This window comes from Desmodus rotundus, chromosome 10 (assembly GCF_022682495.2).
Source record: "Desmodus rotundus isolate HL8 chromosome 10, HLdesRot8A.1, whole genome shotgun sequence".
In the NCBI taxonomy this organism is placed as follows: Eukaryota; Metazoa; Chordata; class Mammalia; order Chiroptera; family Phyllostomidae; genus Desmodus; species Desmodus rotundus.
The window spans coordinates 31,260,075-31,279,096 of NC_071396.1; the positions used below are offsets into that span (position 1 = coordinate 31,260,075).

General features: G+C 42.1%; 1 protein-coding gene across 6 annotated transcripts in view; it reads right to left on the reverse strand.

Moving 5' to 3' along the window:
- Positions 1-227: 227 nt before the first annotated feature.
- MCTP2 (multiple C2 and transmembrane domain containing 2) overlaps positions 228-19,022 on the reverse strand; it is a 145,109-nt gene continuing 126,314 nt past the window's right edge. For all 6 annotated transcript variants that reach the window (XM_053913355.1, XM_024561680.2, XM_024561681.2 and 3 more), the window contains 3 exons: positions 14,551-14,660; positions 10,521-10,618; positions 228-8,378 (listed from right to left, as the gene is read on the reverse strand). In XM_053913355.1, the coding sequence (XP_053769330.1) occupies positions 8,310-8,378; positions 10,521-10,618; positions 14,551-14,660 (277 nt within the window). In that variant the 3' untranslated portion in view covers positions 228-8,309. The remainder of the gene's footprint in view (positions 8,379-10,520; positions 10,619-14,550; positions 14,661-19,022) is intronic.

Consider the following 19,022-nt stretch of genomic DNA (forward strand, 5'->3'; position numbering starts at 1 on the left):
GGAGGGTGGTTTTCTAGCAATCATCGTAAGATCTGTTTGCTATTTAAATAAAATAAGGAGTAGAAGGGGTCTCACAAAGATCCAATTTTAATTTGCTGGAAAAAAACCCAGACAGGTAGGTTGAAAACCAGTTGTATTTTTTAAGGCAGTGATAATGATTACAACTACTAGATGTAGTTAAAGAGAGGTGTCTGTCTGGTTAGTGGGTGGAAGGAATCGAGGTCATGTGCTGCCTGGTTGTAGCATCTTTATTAATGATTTGGAAGAGGGAATACACAGCACAAATATTTCAGGTCATGTTTAAATGAAATTATCTATCTATGGTACAGACAATATTATTCTTATGTCATGAGGGGCTTTTTCTCTAGGCTGAATCATAGGCTAGGTAGCACTTCTGAATTCCCTGGAGCAAAACTTTCTGCACCTGACGATGACAATGAACACAGTCAAGTGCAACACTGTCAGAGTTTAAGACAACACGTGCCCTGTGTTTCTCCCCCCTAGAAAGCTCAGCTATGCGCAGAACTACAACCACACCACCGTAGAACCTGTCCCCTGCTCCCTTCTGTCTGCCCTTTCGCAAAGTCGGAGACCCTGTGTCTCAATTGTTCTGTCAGATTCTCATCAACCTCCCGTTTCTACCTGGGCTCAGCCCAACATGCAGTGCCCATAAAATGCAGGTGATTCGTGCTTCAATTAGGGGGAAAAAAAATCAACCTGCTGTCTCCATTTACTGTGCAAGGAATGTTCCATTAGTCCCTATTATGTTTTTTTTTTTTTTTTTGCTGGATCGTTTCAGCTTGTGCAGGCCTTTAGGGGGTACACATACACAAATAAAAACAAATTTCAGACAAGCATTGACCACTACACAGATCACAGTTCCGCTACCCGATCATAATCGGGTGCACGCATACCAAATCAGCATGCCAGCTATTTGTTATGCAGTTAAATGGTTTCATGTGTTTCTACTTTTCCAACCACTTGTTTTCATCTAATAATGAAAACACATGCAGAAGAGAGGTTTGTATGTATTACCATAATGAATTAAAGGAATGGAAAACAAATGGAAATCTCAGGATTTCTCAGCTATAAAGACTGGTCTAATAAAATATTTCCCAGAGAAAAGCTGGATTAAGTCATAAATGAGTTGAATTCTGGCAGAGCAGACTACTGACATAGGGCTCCATAAAAACACTCTCTTCACCCCGAGGTTTCAAATGCAGCAAGAAGTAAACTTTGAATGTTTTGCCTGAAAACACAGGTTCTTTGGGTTTTAATTGGAGTCTATGGAACAGTTTTTAGAGGTACATGTAATTTCACAAAAACTTAGGAATATGTGTGTGTATATCTCTACACATATGCATATTGAGGGAGTGAGTCCAGAATATGCCACTGTGGCATAAAAGTATTTTGAGCTGAAAGCATTTGAGAATCAACAGATAAAGGATTTTTTCCCCCCAGAACTTCTTTAGCTGAATAAAAGCAGAGCCTCCCAAAAGAACTCAGTTGTTTTAAATCCCCTCCCCAAGAGCACCCTGGGAAGACTGACTCAATACCTGAGATGATGAGAAGACACTACACAGAAAGGGAGATTGCCACAGAACCATCACACCTCTAATCTCCTAAATACTGATCTATTTTCCCTAAAAGTCATTTGTGTTCCCATGTGCCATATGTCTCTTCCTCCCCTTCTAAAAAGCCATTCGTCTTCCTGTTTTAAGTGCCTTTCTTCTCCTGTTTTTCACCTGTTTAAGACGGTGTATAAGCCTTTTTAATGCTATCATAGGTGATCAGTTAGGGGAAGTCATTTTTAGTACTCCTGATAACAAAGTTATTTAAAAAACGATGGATTTGTGCAAAAATAAAACTGAGTTTCACATGCAACAGTATAGAGGAACCATCTCTGTTGGGTTTATTATTGAAAATGACTCCCAGCTCTTACACAATTTAAAATGTTTATTTGAATCGGTTCTCATTTTTCATGTTTAAAATACTTAACCGTAATTGGCCTCAGTTTCTTTTATTCTAAATTAGGGATAAAACTGTCATGCTTCATAGTTTTTCTTTTCTTTTTTTTCTGTAGTAAACATGCAGAAAATTACACAAGTCATAAGTTTACAGCTCAGTGAATTTCACAAAGTGGACAAGTTCATGTTAACCAGAGTCCAAACCAAAACACCAGATCATTAACTTCATCCCAGGAGCCCATTAGTGATCTCAGTCTAGGCCCCCGGCCTCTTGACTTCTAACACCGTAGATTATATTTTGCCTGCTTTTTAGTTTTACATAAATGAAATCACGCGTTGAATTTTTCTGTGCTTGTATCTTCGTTCACGTGCTTAACATTGTTTGTGAAATCTACCCGTGTTGTTGCATATAACATTAGTTTTTCCTTTCACTTCTGTATGGTCCATTGCCGAGTCACAGCTTATGGATCAACTCAGATATTGATGGGTATACACTGTTCCCAGTTTGGAATAATACAAGCAGTGTTGCTGTGAATATTCTGGGGCATGTCTTTTATTGAACATAGGCACATTATCTGCTGGTTATACACCTAAGAGTGACAGGCTGGGAAGGCTTGTAAGGTAAGCAGATGGTTGCCTTTAGTAGATACTGCCAGTTTTGCAAAGTTGTCATACCAATATACGTTTCCACCCACCAGGAGGCATGAGAATTATTTTTTCCGTATCTTTGACAGCACTTGATATTGACTTTTCCATTTTAGCCATTCAGGCTGTGTGCAGGTGCGTTGTTTGGGGGATACAACTTGAATTTGGCTGATAACTAATGACGTTGAGCACCTTTTTTATATACGAACTGGCCACTTGGGTAGCTCTTTTGTAAAGTGCCTGTTCAAATCTTTTGGTCATTTTTCTACTGGGTATTCCTTGTAGAAATATTTTATGTATTCTAGATAAGAATACCTTGTGAGATTAGAGAGAGAGATTACATATCTTCTCCTATTTTGTGGCTTATCCTTCCACTTAATATTTTTGAGAAAAGACTACTTTTAATGATCTCCAACTTATCAATACTTTCCCTGTATGATTAGTGTCTTGTCTCCAGCCTAAGAAATCTTTGTTTAACACATATGTGTGAGAACTTTTTCCTATGTCATTTTCTAAAATCTTTATTTTGCCTTCCACTTTTGGGTCTGCAAATTTATGTTGAACTGATTTTTGTGAGTAGTACAAAGAACAGGTCAATTCGTTTTTTTCCACATGGATACTAAAATCACCCAGCAACATTTTCTGAAGAGGTCTCTTCCCTAAACACTGCAAGTTAATTACCTTTGACGTAAATTAAGTCAGAGGTTACACCAAACATGTGTGGGTCTGCTTCTGCTCTTTTCTACTTCTTGTCTAATACCATGTTATCTTAGTCACAATAGTTTTATAATATATCTTGATATCTGCTAGTGTTAATTATCTGAAAGACTGCTTTAGCTATTCTTGAACTCTTGTAATTCCATACACATTTTAGAATCTGCTGGTTCACTTCTGCAAAAACAGCCTTATAATTTGTATTGGGCTTATGGTCAATCTATTGACATCTTAATATATTGAATATTCTAACCCATGAATCCCTTCATTTATTTATCTCCTTCCTCATTATTTTTTCAGTGTAGAGGCTTATATATCTTTCATAATTTTATATCTATATTCATAAAGAATTTTGTTAAGTAATTTTCCATTCTTGTGTCACCTGGTTAGGTTTTGAAATGAGGATTATATGGGCCTCGTAAAATGTGTAGAAAAGTGTTAGCTTTTTTCAGAGTTTGTATAAGATTGGTGGTTTTTTCCCCCATGAATATTTAGAGGAATTTCATATTTTTATTATTAAATTATTAAATTACATCTACAGCACTTAGAAAGTACCTGCCATTTGATAAGTGTTATAAAATGTTAACTGTTCTTATGCTTGACTATCCATTTTCCCCATGTAAATCACTATATTAAAATGCCAGAACAAAACGGCAGGCTTTATGAAAAGAAACTTATATAAAGAGATAATGAGCTTTAAGCTGTTCTTTAGAAATCACCCTTCAATTTTCATTCAATTATCAATTGACTATTCATAATATTTTCAGAGGATATCCTATTTCGATTTTTTGACCATTCTGCTGCCATAAAAGTTAGATTAAGACTATATAAAGGAGAGATGGGTTTTGACAGAGGATGGTTTTAAGTAATAAATATGGTTAGTTCTATGTCCTGCTCATGAGGAATTTTTTGTAGCTAATAGGTGAACACTGAGTTTATGATGCCTCTAATTTTCCCTTACTAATATCATCCCATAGAGTGACTCTAAGAAGGTCGATGGCATAGACCTTCTTTCATTCCTAGTCACTGCCCTGCCTCTCCAAGCTCCTTCCAGTGGAACTTCTCAAGAGTTACCTGCATTCAGAGTCTCTGTGTTCCTCCAATCACTTCTCAACTCAAATCCAGTTTCCATTCCTACCACTCCACTAAAACGACTTGTTGACAAGGTCCCCCAAATTGCCATGTCATGAAATTAATGACATGCTGTCCTCAACGTAAGTGATGTCAGTGAAATTTAGCACTAGTGATCACACCTGCTGTCTTGAAACACTATCATTAAATTCTATGAAAGCACATGCTTCCTGCGTTTCCTCCTCTCCTTCTACTTCTATTTACACTCGTAGCTGACTCCTCTTTATCCGTGTGTCTTTGAGTGTTGAGTTCAAAACTCTTCAAACATGTACCTTCAATCCTTTTCTATGAATGTTGGCCCTTAAATGTGTCTCTCTCCAGCACCGTGCATTCATTCTGTGTTCCATACCCATACATCCATTTACCTCTTTGGCATCCCCATTAGATGCTTCTCAGGCACTGCAAATTCACCACCTTTTAAAACCAGGCTCATGCAGTTCCTCCCTGGCTGCTCCTGTAATTCTCTCCCTCAGTCAAGGGCAGCGCCATCATCCTAGACCTAGAGATGAGAACACTGAGAGTCACCCTGGACTCTAGTCTCTCGCTTACCCACAGTCAGGCCACCACTAAGTCCTGCTCACTTTACCCCCTAACCATCTCCCAATTTCACTTCCATTTTTTTCTGCTTCCAGTGCCACTATTTGAAACTCCAGGCCCCTATATCACCTTATCAGGAATTCAACAATTGGCTCTTCCCTGAACATTCATAACTGCCAATCTGCAGGAGGAATTTTCTTTTTAAAACTTCAGACTATCATGCCACAGCTCCAGAGCATCTGTGTAATGTCTGACTCCATCAAGGGAATGTGGCCTGTCTTATTCAGCCAGACCATCAATGATAAATGACAAGAAAAAGAACCGAAAATTGTTCGACAGCTCACAAATATTATGGCCAGAGCTTATAAATAGTACCACACAATATAAGCTTTGCATTTCATCAAGAAATTATTTCCTTAGATGGACCACGCTCATCTAGCCAGCTCAGCCCCCTGTTCTGAGAGTCACACATGAAAGGGTAGAGAAAGAAAAGTCCTCTATGACCTAGTCAGTTAAACATGTATATTTTACAGACTGTCTATTAGATACCAGATAGGATGGACTAAGCAGCGGAGGACAGAGAAAGTCAAGGCCTCTGGTAATGATGAGCTGTGGTGGAATATGACAGATGCTGGAAAGATACATAAGGTGTGAGGATGCAAAGGAGAAGAGTGGAATCTCATCCAGCCCAAGGAACTAAGAAAGCCTATATGGGGCAGGAGACCTGTGAAAGTGTTGAAGGAAGGTAGAAGTCATTTAGACAGACACAGAGAAGTATTCCCAGTGAATAGAACAGTCTAAACGAGGATGAACATGGGATAACATCGTTAAGGCCATTGCCGTGATTCTTCAACCAGGGTGGTGGCGACTGGAAATGGACAAGATAGAAATGAGTTAAGATGTTGCATCAGCATTGAATCTACCCGATTTTATGCATTGGAAGAGCAGGGAGAAGCATGAGGAACAGAAAAGGGGATGCCCAGGGCCTCCCAGCCCAGAATATTCCAGTGCCAATATGGAAAATCAGAGAGCTGGAAGCAGACGATAGGGGTAGGAGTCCTGGAGACATGGGGGGAGAGGGAGTGTTGAGTTTCTGCCCTGCCGAGGTTCAGATGCCCATAAGACATCCAAGGCAGGGTGGGAGATAGGCATGTGAGGTTTCAGAAGAGGACGAGGACGGCTTGGCCAAACTTCGGCTTACCTACTAAATTATCTTTATTTATCACACTGTGAATCCACAATCCATACATTTTATCTAAACCATTCTGGGATCTTAAGTTTCTGATGACGTGTGTAAACCTTCACAGTTCACTTACAACTGACATTCAGTTTTCACATCCAATGTGTACTGAATCAATTAATACCTATTTTCCATATACAGCTTATTAAGGGTTGATTCGGTCCTGCTCCAGTGTCCCAATGGCTGTTTGTGGCCCCAACTTAATGCTGAGGATTTTGGTAGGTCTACAAAGGAAATAAGTCTAACTAATAAGTCTAACATCGTAAGCCTAATGATGCCTTCTTGTCAGGAGAATTATTTCATTTTGAAATTCTATAGGAAAAAAAGAGCAACAATGAAGGATTGGTTCCACTTTTAAATAAATAAGGGGCTGTTTTGCTGCTGAAAGTTTTCATTCAAATGACTGATCAGATCTCACATGTCTGTTTAAAAATGTCTGACTTCGGTCTTTACAAAATGATAGACTGTGGCACACTAGATGATACTATGATACACTAGCTGGGGAGTGAGACAATGGGGCATTGTTTACACAGAAGATTGAGTAACTGGTTTAACAAAAGAGGTTCTTGGGTAGCTATTGTATGTACAACTAAGAGATTTACTGGAGCTTTTGTAATTTCTGCAAGACTCTTTCCAGCCAGCTTCATTAACTTGAAGTAAATCAAATCATGCAGAAATCTGGCTCAGCCGGAGAGCAACCCCGGAAGATATAATATGAAGAAAAACAGACACGGGACGATAAGGTTTAGAATCTTTGGCATTTTTCATAAACATTTTGTTTGAAGATTATTAAATTACAACCCAGAGAGGGGAGAAAAAAAAAAAACATAGTAAAACTCACTATTAGATCTTCTAACCTCAACTTTTCTTTACAATACATATATATTATATATATATATATATAAATGCACATACAAAGTATGTGTCAACAAAATAAAGTCTTTACAACTTACATGTCATTTAAAAAGAAAGAAATTTTCATATATTATGTGTGTATATATATGTGCCCCAAATTGGCATTTTTACTTGGGGGGCATCACTGTGAAATGACCGGGCCTGCAGGAATCAGACACTCTCAAAGGAAGTGGTACTTTCCTCTAAAAAAAGACTCTGAAATATATTTTTATTATGGGTAGCTTATCTTATCCATAAAACCAAAAGAGCAATTTGGACTGCTACGGTATTTTTACTTTCTGCTCAAAAAATGCGGGCAAATGAAGTGCTTACAACAATCAGGTAAGCAGCCACCTTCACTAGCCCCTTGTTCCTTAGTCTTTACCTTTCTAAACACTCTCAGAATCCATTCACTCATTCCCTCCCCCTTTATGATGCTTTAATGTTGACATTTTATTTTGGAAATAAGTAAACAGGAAAGTCGGAAGGAATGGGGCTTTAAGGCAACCAAATACTTTCAGGAACCCTTCACTTTTCGATGAGTGCACCCTTTGGGGCATCCATTGCCAGCAATGGATTGGGGTGCAGGCTGGCTCCCAGCACCGAGGAGTTTACTGAAATGTTACATACAGATCTTCATTAATCATGGCTGAACAATTCCCAAATATGTGGGCTACTCCTGGCCATTATTTAAAAATCTCTTTAGAAGATACTTACTTGGGCAGAGAAGGTCTATCAAAGACTTGTTAGCTCGGGGAATAAAACTGACTCACATGAACAGTAATCCGCAAGGAGTGTGGGGGTGGCGAGTGCAAATAAGTGAATCTGAATGAGAATCTGCCAGAGGTGTGAAAACAAGTTCAAAGTCACTCTCAGAATCCAAGTGGTCTCCTGGCTGTTCTCAAGGACGGTGCTCAGACCCATGGCGGCCTTAGTCTTTCACAGTCTCCAGTCTCCTTCTGCTGGGTTGACCCACCGTGCAAGGAGGATACCCATGCGTGTGCATGTGCCCATCTGTGCATGTGCATCTGTGCACTTGAAGGAGGGGGGAAGAGTCCAGAGAGGGCGCCACACAACACGCATATCAGAATGGCACCAGGAGTACCACCGAAAGAACAATACTATTGGTCTAATCACCCAAACCAAGAACTGGCCGCTGGTGTCCACAGTCGGTGCGCGTCCTAGAGAGCGCTGCGCTTCTTGCGAAGGGGGCTCTGGCTGCTGCAGGGCCGCAGCTCCGTGTACTGCACCTGTGAAAACACACAGTCGTGATGCTGGCGGCTCGGTAACCCTAGCTCACCACAGTGTGTGTTAATGGCTCCCCAAGGACACACCCAGGCAAAGGAAGGAAGGTTCAAAGGTAATGAATCATTTTCTAAACACAGGAACATGGAGGGATTAATTACAGGAAGGATTTGAGAAGTCATGCATCATTTCTTGAAACCCAAATATTAAAAGCAGATTTTCCTAATGAGATGCATGGGGCTCTACCTGCTCTGGGCGCTGCTGGAGGATTTCACTGCAGTGTGTGCCCCTTTTCCACCGTACGTAAACTTAATAACAGCCTCTTGGGAGTGTTTCTCTTAGTATATGATACAGCCACTTACTAGGAATTACTCATTTAAAAATATCTAAAATCTGGGGGAAAATATCTCTGCAAATTACATACATTTCTTTTGCCTGAGAGGAAAATAATGTGGAAATGGACACTGGCCCCAGCCTTATACAGATCGCTTTTAAACATGAACTTCATTTCCAATGGAATGGCTAAAACATCTGTGAGAAATATGAGCCCTCGGGGCGTCCCCAGGGGCCGACTGTCTATGGTGTTATTAGAAAGTGCTCTCTGCACAGAGGATCTTACTGACAGACCGTACACCTTCCTGGAATGCTCTTTGTTAGGTTCCTCTGTGTTCCTGCCAACTCGAGGACCTGGATGATGGCTCCGAGGACCGGTGCCTGCACTGTGTACAGACAATCCTTGACGGGCTGGATGGCTATTTGCACTCTCCAATGATGCCGGCGTGAACTCACACTGCCACCCCAGTGACGGCACGCTGCAATCCTGTAGCTCCAGCGTGTGAGCTTTGATGGGCGGATGGCGGAATGGCTTTATTTACAGTACTGCATTGTGGACCACGTGCTCGCTACGCTGAGCATTTGTGCCAAGCTCCCCAAGGACTAAGGACCCATCACCTAAGGTGAGCTACACTTGGTTCAAAGCAGATATGTGGAAAAAAAGCCCACTGTCCTCCAAGTGTTTTATGGAAGGTCCCTTGTCACTCTTCCATGAAAAACAAGCAAAATCCAGGTGACTCTTTTATAATCATGTAATGCAAATGTTAACGAGTAAAATCATATTTATGAATGCATTTTAATAGACAATTATATCAAAATGAAGATAAAAAGACTCTATTTTAATCTCTAGAATTTGGAATGAAGGGGGGGGAAAAAAAACAACCCTCTACAGCCTTTTAGCCCTATGTCCCCAAAATCCACCCAGAGATTCCAGGGAATGATTAGGTCACGGTGGCCCAAAGATAAAAATCGATATTTGATTTGGGATTCTCTCAGATAATAAAGAACTGTGTCTTTGATCACCGTGATGCTATTTCATGCCACAGTCTCCCATCTATTGATTCGATGATCCCTATTCTTCATCACAGAAATTGTTGCCTGCCCGCCCCCAGGTTTACAGCCGCCTAATCCGCGGGGGCCCAGATCAGGCCACTTTACGGGGCTCGCTGGTATTGTTGCCTTGGTTAATCTCTGTGTAGCCACAGAACCGCGACGCCGCTGGACTAAGTGACCATTACCTGTGAATAATACTTCTGACTGATCTCAAATTATTTCATGCCATCTCTGCCTCTATGTGAATTAGAGTAAGTGGGGGCTTTACCCTAAGCATCCCTAAGTCTTTAGAGGAAAAGAGATAGAAGGGAGGCCTAGGAGATAATCAGAGTAAACAAGAATAAAGAGAATAATCCTCCTATCCCCTTCTTCCCATAAATGCCCGCCATCCAGAAGAGCCAAAAAATAAGCCAGCTTCCCCCAGTTGTGCACCTCAAACTCTGCCACTCACTGAGCCCATCTTATCCTCTTTGGGGGAGGCAAGCAATCAAAAAAGGGACAAACATCACTGCATTGGAGCTGCGCAGTGGGAGTTCCAGATCATTCTTAAGTAGCTCTTTTTCAGGATAATTTTCCCCAATCATCTCATGCCTGGGACAAAGGTTTTCTTGCCACCTCCCTGCAAGCCAGGCCTCTTTGAGGATTTTCTGATTCGTTATCTCAATTACTCACAGGAGCACAGCCTCCTGCTCCTCTGGCTCCGGGCCTGGGCAGGCTCCTGTGTTGGGGCCCCCTGTTGGTGGTGACCGTTCGTTACGTACCTTTTGAACATCCGACGGTACCCTGGAGAGGAAGTCTAGTAGCTCATTATTGTCGATGGCGTAGGGATTTCGAAGCTTCTTTGTAAATTTATTTATGCCTGAAAAACAGAAACATGGGGAGGTCTCTTTATCTGTCTGTCTGTCTACCTAGCCATCTGTCTTTGAAACTTGCCCAACTGGGGGGGGAGAGGAGGGGCATTCACAAGTAAAAATTAGTGTGAAAACAATTACTAGACCTCAAGCCATGCCCATGTGGCTGTCATGTGGAATCATTCACAAATGCCTTTTCTTGAAGGAAGGCAGGGGGGATTGTCGGAGAAGGCTCTGCCTTCTTCAGCTGTGAAAATCCCATTACAATCCCAGCAGCAGGGCGGCAGAAACACACGCGGAAACCGCGGCGCTCATTGGTGTGTTTGGACTACGCTGATTAACAGCCTCCTCTTCTAGGGAAACACATGTCCCAGATGGGAAAAGACCTTCATTAGCCCAAACAAGTCTCTGCTTGGGGGCTCTGGACCAACTGTAGCAGTGGGAGGTGCAGGGCTGGAGTTGTTTTTTTTTGTTGTTGTTGTTAAAAAGAAGCTGCAGAAATCTATCTTCCCCCCCTCCAACTCATTTTCACAGGTTTTTCCTCTCTCCTGGCAGAACAGAACTTGACATGTTGATTGTGCTTTGAGGCTGCAGGAAACTGTGAAAAGTTATTATTGGAAAATTATCTTCCTGTGGTTGCTAACTTAATTTATGGACCGCAACACTGGGGCATGGGTTTCTCTAGGCAAAGGAGTCCATGCTAATTGTGACCGGGGACAGTGATGATTAGCAAGGGGTTCATGACGTAAGGCATGTTCGGTGGCGGTGCCTTGGGCTCTGTCCACCATCTCCTCTCAGAGCGGAGTTCCTCTAACCACCTTTTGTCCCATCCTCTGCTCTTCGCCCATGACCATTACTCACAAACTGTATTCTTCTCACCAAATGTCAGCCCTTTTTCATGCAGAACAAGTAGGTGGCCTTCAGAACTTCTACCACAGAGAGCTTGTTTATCAAGGGTTGTATCTGAAGGTCTTGTTAATTCCAATTATGCTGAATGAATTCTCAGCTGAGGCGTATATACCAAGACTGGCTCCAATTCCACAGCCAAGATAACATTTAGTTGTTTAATGGTTCCTAACATGTACAAGATTTGATGTTTTTTCTAATTTTATTAGCTAGTATTTTGCTTTCATCTAAGGACAGGCCTTCCCAGATGGCATCGTACCTGACACAATGCCAGTCCCCAATCATTTCCTTAGAGACAGCCAGGTTTACATCTGCTTTGGCAAATGGCAGCCAGCCATTGTTCACCAGTAAATGGAAGCCTGGTGGTTGGGCTGGTGAAGACTCTTCTTGCAAATGATCCCCTTTCTCCCAAGTCAGAGCTGCGCTGTCTTTCTTCCTTCCACCCCCCACAGCCGGCTTTATGTTTCTAGCTAAAATTTCCCCCAGCGTTCCTTTAAACTAAACTACACTCACTGTTTTATTCTAAAGACATTAATTGTAGCATGGGCTTTTTGGCAAAAGAAAACAGAGAAGGCAAAATGATAAAGGGAGACAAAGGCATATTGAGAAAAGATACATCTTCTATTGTTAATTATATATAGTGTGCACATCTGGAGTCTTTACAATGAACAGCAAGGCAGGGATAATATCACAGCCGATCAAAACACCACATTCTTAATTACTGAGATTATAAACCTGCACGCTAGCTCCAAAGCACCAACAAGGGCAGAAGTAGTCCACAATGCACTGAGACTATCTGTGTTTAGAAACTTAGAATAAAAAGTATAAGGCACTCGGACTGCAGGCTTCAAAAACACACTGTATTTTTTGAAGGTGTCCCAGGCTCAAATGTCAGCCATTCCACTGCATTTGCTACTGGGTGAGACCAAGTGGCAACAGGGGATCCTAGACTCTCCTTGGGCATCTCTAAGGGGCAAGGAGCGAGGAATAACACTGGGCCCCAGTCCTGCCTTCCCCATGCATTAGCTGTGTGACTTCAGAGAGATCGCTCAACCTCCCCATGCCCCGGAGTTCTAGTATTAAATTTTGAATAATGAAGACCAGCCCTCCACAGTTTCCTCGGATGACGGAAGAATCAGCCCCGACAGCACAGGCAAGAGGATTCTGTCGTCTGAAACTCGGCCGCGATGGAGGCGGTTACCCTCACTACTATAGATGGCAATAAGCCGAGAAAACAAAAAAGGCAGCGATAGGGGGGTCTTAACCCTACGAGGCATGTAATCAGACATCCGAAGTTTTAGATTTTTAACCTAAACAATACAGATAGATGGAAGGCATATCTGCTGTGAATTTTTATTTATTTCTTAGCCTCCCCCTGCCCCCCCCAAAAAAAACGTCAGTGGGATCCAAATACCAAGGGATAACATTTGGGAAAGACACTGTCACTTAACGGTCTCAGAACACAGACAGAACAGATCAGTGGAGTGCAATGAGCCCACCAGTGAAACACTGAAAGACCACTTGGAGAAAGTCAGGGAGAGGAAAAACCGCACGGCTGCTTTGCACCCATGGGGAATACGTGTTATATGTAATTGTGAATTATAACACTGTTTTTCAGGTATCAGTATTTACAAGGGTGGGCAAAAGTAAATTTCCAGTCTCACTGTGACATCGAGTTAATAAAACTACAGTAATAATTATAACCTGCATGTCTTTTTCCACACAAACAACTGCAGCCCACTTTTGCCCTCCCCTCCAGAGCAGTGCCTGGCATGTAGCCCTGACTGCGGTATGGTGGTGGGGGCAGGGGAGGTGGGGTGGAAGGGCTCTGCTTGCTCATGTATCAGATCCTGAATGAGTGCCTTTCACAGAAGAGACAGTGTGCTATCGAACAGAGATATGAAGTTACATAAGCCATGGTTCTCCTCCTGCACACAACAAAGAATGAATGGACTGTGCTCTCCTAAAATCATTCTGCTTCTGAAATGTTGTGGGTTATTCTATTTCCCTATGACTGTGCCCCTTTCTGACTTCTAGGTTTGTCTTCCTTTGACACCAGGATTCTACCTTTGTGGGTTCTCTTTTAGGAAGGTTGTAGGTTTATCCTACCTTTACGGGGGGGGGGGGGGGGCTCTTAGCTTTTGCTTAAAGATGAAGGCGCCTCATCGTGATCTCTTATACTGGAAAGCTCTCTGAACATCTTAGTAGGGAAGATCTCTGATAGTGACAATGATTGAGAACTCAGCGGCAGTCATAGGAGCCAAGTAGCAGAAAACCGGGACTGACACAGAAAGGTGGATGGTGTCTCCAACAATTAATTTCCTGCCATGCGTCCTCCTTCTATCAACCTGAGCCCACCTAGTGAGTCACACATATTCACAGAGCCACTCGTATTTTATCTGACAGCTAGCTGGCGTAGTAAATCAAGTCGTGAAATTTATTTCAAGTTCGCCATTTTTACCTCTACTTTTTTAAAGCAGCTAAACTGTATACAGGCACATCATTTCCCCGGGCAAATAACAGCTTCCTCTCCTTTCTGGACCTGACTAGGTAAGTCACTGAGAGCCCTTCTCTTGTGCCCACTGCTTCTGGATTTAAGTACTGGGTTGGATTAATTTTTCCTGCAGGCAAGATGAAGTGTCAGGAGCAACCTGGCCACTCTGATGTAATGTGAAGGACAAGTACAGGTGTTTGCTCGTCGTTTGGATAACGGTGTACCCTGAAAGTTCCTGGACCACAGCAATACATTATTTAAGAGGATTTATGGCCATGAAAGCCAAAGGGAAGTCACATGCACGATCCCATTTTTATCTGATCACACTTATGAGACAGACTTTTCAATTGCTATGCAGATCTTTTACCCAATCGGCCTTTGCAAGGAGGTCCTGGAAGTTGGGGTTCCCTACATGCTTCCCTTAATCTCATGTTTAATTGCCAACAGGAGCACATTTAAAATTTACAGTCACACTTTAAAGAGCAGTCATTGGTTCTTACCGGCAACTGATTACTAGCAAAAGGGCAGTGCCAAACTTACCCCAGATTAAAATGATGTACCGAAGTGGAATGAAATACAAGGTGATGGTAGCCACCGCCAGCATCAGACAGGCCAGGAATGAAAGGAAGGGGACCGTCCAGTTAAACGTGCTGTAGACAAACCACATTAGCGTCACTTCCTCTGAGGTGCAAATGGCAACACAGATTCATTCTGTCACGTGTATTTCTTAGTTATACAGATGAAAACGGTCTATTGGAAAAGTTGCTTCAGAAACCTAGAGATGAAAGTCTTCCAAAATGACTGGGCACTGCAAAAACATTCTTCCGGAGAAGGTCCCAGACCAACTGCCACTGAACTTCCTGGAACCGACAGTTCCGAAGAGAGACCTTGGCTCTCAAAAGTGATTACAAACTGCAATATTGTCACCCTGGCTCCGTGCATGGAGATCTTCAAAACTAAGGGTTCTTTAGGTCACTTCAAAGTCACTATTTCTCTCAGCACATGGCTGCCAGTAAATGTTGAGGAAGGGGAGGATATTATTACGGTGCTTCAGTGCTTTTGTGTTTCCTAATAACATATCAGGAAATTTCAGACTCATGTACGACAGGAGCTACATAGTGCCCTGACGTGGGCCAGGGAGCCTTTGACTGTAAACCATTACAGAGAGAACGTATGTGAAGTTATCACACATATGTATTCACAGGGCTCCTAGCCAAGCACACTGTATAGTGATACCCCTGACACTCAAAAGCTTACTAGACTCTCTCCCCCTTATGATATCATGGAGTATCTTGTAGTTGGTTAGCACTTCCACGGAACACCCAAGGGGGAAGAGCCTGGCCAATCAAAGCTTTCCATCCTGAAATCAAATAATTTGTTAAACATTTGCATAGATTTCCCCAATTTTCTTCACTGGGGAGCTCTCTGAATTCTTAGGAGGGAACCCCTGATTTGGGCAGTAATGAGACAAAGGAGCCAAACCTTCCAATTAGTGAAAAAAAATTAATGAATTCCTTTCACTCATTCAACCACTGGGGTTCACTAGCATGTCTTCAAAATATCATTGTCAAAATTTCAACTCTATAAAAAGGATGTGGCTACATCTGCAAAGGTGGGGGCAACTGCATCATCTAGTCTCACTCCTCACCAAACTGGCTGCCTCCCTGTTTGATCTTTTGTTAATAGAATCACTGTTTTCCTCATTTTCCAGGCCTGAATGAATGAAGTCCTTTCACTCTCCTGCCCATAGGAACACAGACAACTGGATTTATAGTCCTGTAGAATGTAGATTATTCTTCTGCAATGTACAAGCATGGTTTTCACACTAACTTGTGACTTCTCTCCTCACAGGTGGCCTCTGGCCCTCTCTCTGGTTTTTCTGCCTTTATTCTTGGTCCCTTTTGACATGTCCCTCTTAGGTTAAACACAAGACTTATGTCCTCACCATAATTCAAATTGCCCTTAACCTGCCTTCTCATCTTTAATAGTTACGTTTCTCAACATCACATCCTCGCCAGAAAAGTTCCAGTTCCTAAGGATGTACCTTCGAAGCCTTACTCTGGACCATTTGCAGGGGTGACTTCCCTGGCCTAGGTCCACCTTAACATCATCACCTCCTCTGTGGAGAATTCCCTACTGGCTCAACAATGCCAACGGTCAGGGCTACCACTCCACAGTGACAGGACATATAAATCACTCTTCTGACATCCTGCCTGCTGCCTGGAATAATACAGATGCAACACGCTGATTCATTTTTTAGCCTGATATACCTGTACCTTTGGAATATGTGTAACATCAGAGTGGGTAGAAAAAAAATATAGTTCCTTCCATATAAAGGCAGTACCAGTGGAGCCCACTCCATCCGTAAGAGAGAAGCCTTGCTCTCAGGGTTTTATGTAAGTCTATTTATTTCCTAGTGGCCAATAGTTGGGTAAAAGTTTTCCTGGTCCTTAAGCACTGAATCACAATGGAATTCCAACAGAGTTACACATGCCATCCCACTTGAATGCCCAGCAGCAACATGAAGGTCACTGTAATAATGAATGGCCAGAGAATTAATAGGAGCTGAGCCTTCCTGTGCTGCAGCTGGGCAGAACAGTACCCTGTTCATGGCTGAAAATACGTCTCAGACATGGCCATCGCAGCTGTGCTGGGCACAGCCGGACGTCAAAAGCACTGTCGAGTGGGGGGGCCTGTTTAAATCACTCAGCCCTCTTCTCCCACCAGACACATTTCCTTGATCATTATCAAGTACACAACAGCCACATTTGTCTGTTACAGGCTTTCAGGCATGTGGATGGTTTTACCAAAGACATGGGCTTCCTTCCTTGGTCTTGCCCCCACTCCACAGCCTCTCATCCTCCTTGTGGCCAATATGTGCCTCACTCAATTTTTTTTTCCATTGGCTTTTTCAATCCACTCAAGTACCTGAATGGCCTACCTCACCTCCAGGCCTGCCACAACCATGGCCTATGGCACAGACGTGCTAAATCACTCTGTCTCCCTGTGTCTAGCAGAGTCTTGGGCTTTGAGACTAGCACAATGGTTCGTACCTACTGAAGCCCCCATTCCTCAATCCTGCACCCAGATACCCCTTCCCAGTCTCAGAAAAGCTGATAAATTGTCGCTTCGTCAGAACTGCCCTCTTTGGGGGCTGGTCAGACCTCCCCCAACATCCTGTCTTACTTCTATCTAGCATCAATGCTCCTGAATTCTAATTGTTTTATTACTGTTGTTCTCCCTCAATGGAAAATAGATCCCTGGCGTGTAATGACGTTACAGTTCAGTAGTGAGGGGGCCAGGTTCAAATCCAAGCTCCATGGCTACTAGTTGTGTGACTTTGGGCTAGGTGGTTAATTACTCTGTAAAATGGGGATGTTAAGAATCCTTCATGCATAGGGGTATTGGAATCACTTAATCTAATTCCTTTAAGTAACTCCTGAAAGTAGTTACTATGAGCAGAGGGCTTACAACACTGGAAGGCACGGGACATCAGATGATGTTGCTATGACTGTTGTTAATGGATTCACCTCTCAATCTTAGACCAAGTCAGTGCCTGAAACTCAATAACTGATGGTTGCATGAGTGAATGAATGAAAAATTAAAATTCCCCCCTCCTCATTTCACTATTTTCTACTGTCACTTATGTTTTGGTTCAACAGTTTCGAAGATAAATTCAGGAATCATTTGTCTCTATATATCAAACAGAGGAATAAAGGAGATTGACATATAGAAGCAAAAGTTCTACTGTTTAATTTTTCTTCTCGTATGACATTGATAAAGGGAATAACAATATGTAAACTCACTAAGTTTCTGTAAAGATCGTTTTTAACCTATTTTTTAAACAAAAGAAACATGTTTGCTCTGACAATAATAAATGGGTAGACAAGGGTACTTCCATTTGATAAGGAACTGAGAAAGAAGATCAGTATCCAAAAAGAGTTTCATATTAAATATTTATGCTTCCTGATATCAATGATTATTTACCAATTTCTCTGCACTTTAATAAGACAAAACTTTCACTAGGCTTGTAGCATTATTTTTTCTCTTCTTTACCCAAATGCAATTTCTAAACATCACCTCCTTTACTTTAAAAAAATGGATTGACTAATAAGATTTTTTAAAAGGTATTAATTAATATTTAGAAAGAAAAACATGGCTGACACAATTCTGGACTTAAAGGGGGAAATAGTAAGTGTACGATTCACAAAAAATTAAAAACTAGTCTATTCATTGGTGCCAGATGAAGACCAAGTTATGTACAGTTCAATAACGTATAACAAACAAGCAAAAAAACCCCACCCCAACAAACACAAATCATAGAAGAGTCTTTCTCAATTGGGACGCCTTTATAGAAGTTAGCCCTGTGCTCTAAGGTAGGGAGGGGCAAGCTATGCGCTGGATTTGATTCAAATCTAGCCTGCCACCTCCATTTGCAAATAAAGTTTTATTGGAACACATATTAAACTCATTCATTTGCATATAAACTGTGACTGCTTTTACCCAGAAACAACAGAACTGAGTAGTTGTGACAGAGCCCATGTAGCCCACAAAGCCAGAAATATCAATATTCCTTCGCTGGCCCTTTCCAGAGAACGTCGGTTGACCTCTGTCCTGAGGCGCTCATGTGCAGGATAAATTAACTTCACATCTTTGCATCTGTGATGCTGCCAGTGAGGTGCCATTACTTGAAGAATTGAGAAAACATTTCGCTCAAGGCATGACTGTGGTCTGTGGGTCAGATTTTTTTTTTTAAAAAAGACTCCTTTAAAGCATACTTGCTTTCCCTTTTATTTGTGAATAGGATCATCTATTTCTTAAAATCTAGTTCGTCACCTAATCCAGGATATTTTTGAAAGTGAAAGGGAGCACTATGAATAATTATTCTGGGACAACTGGTGTAGAGCGGGCCATATGGTCGCCCCTGTCTGAGGGACTTGCCCAACTGTGAGACTCACAAGCCCAGGGAGCAAACCAGCCAAAGTGAACGGGGTGTGCCCGACGCCACTGCT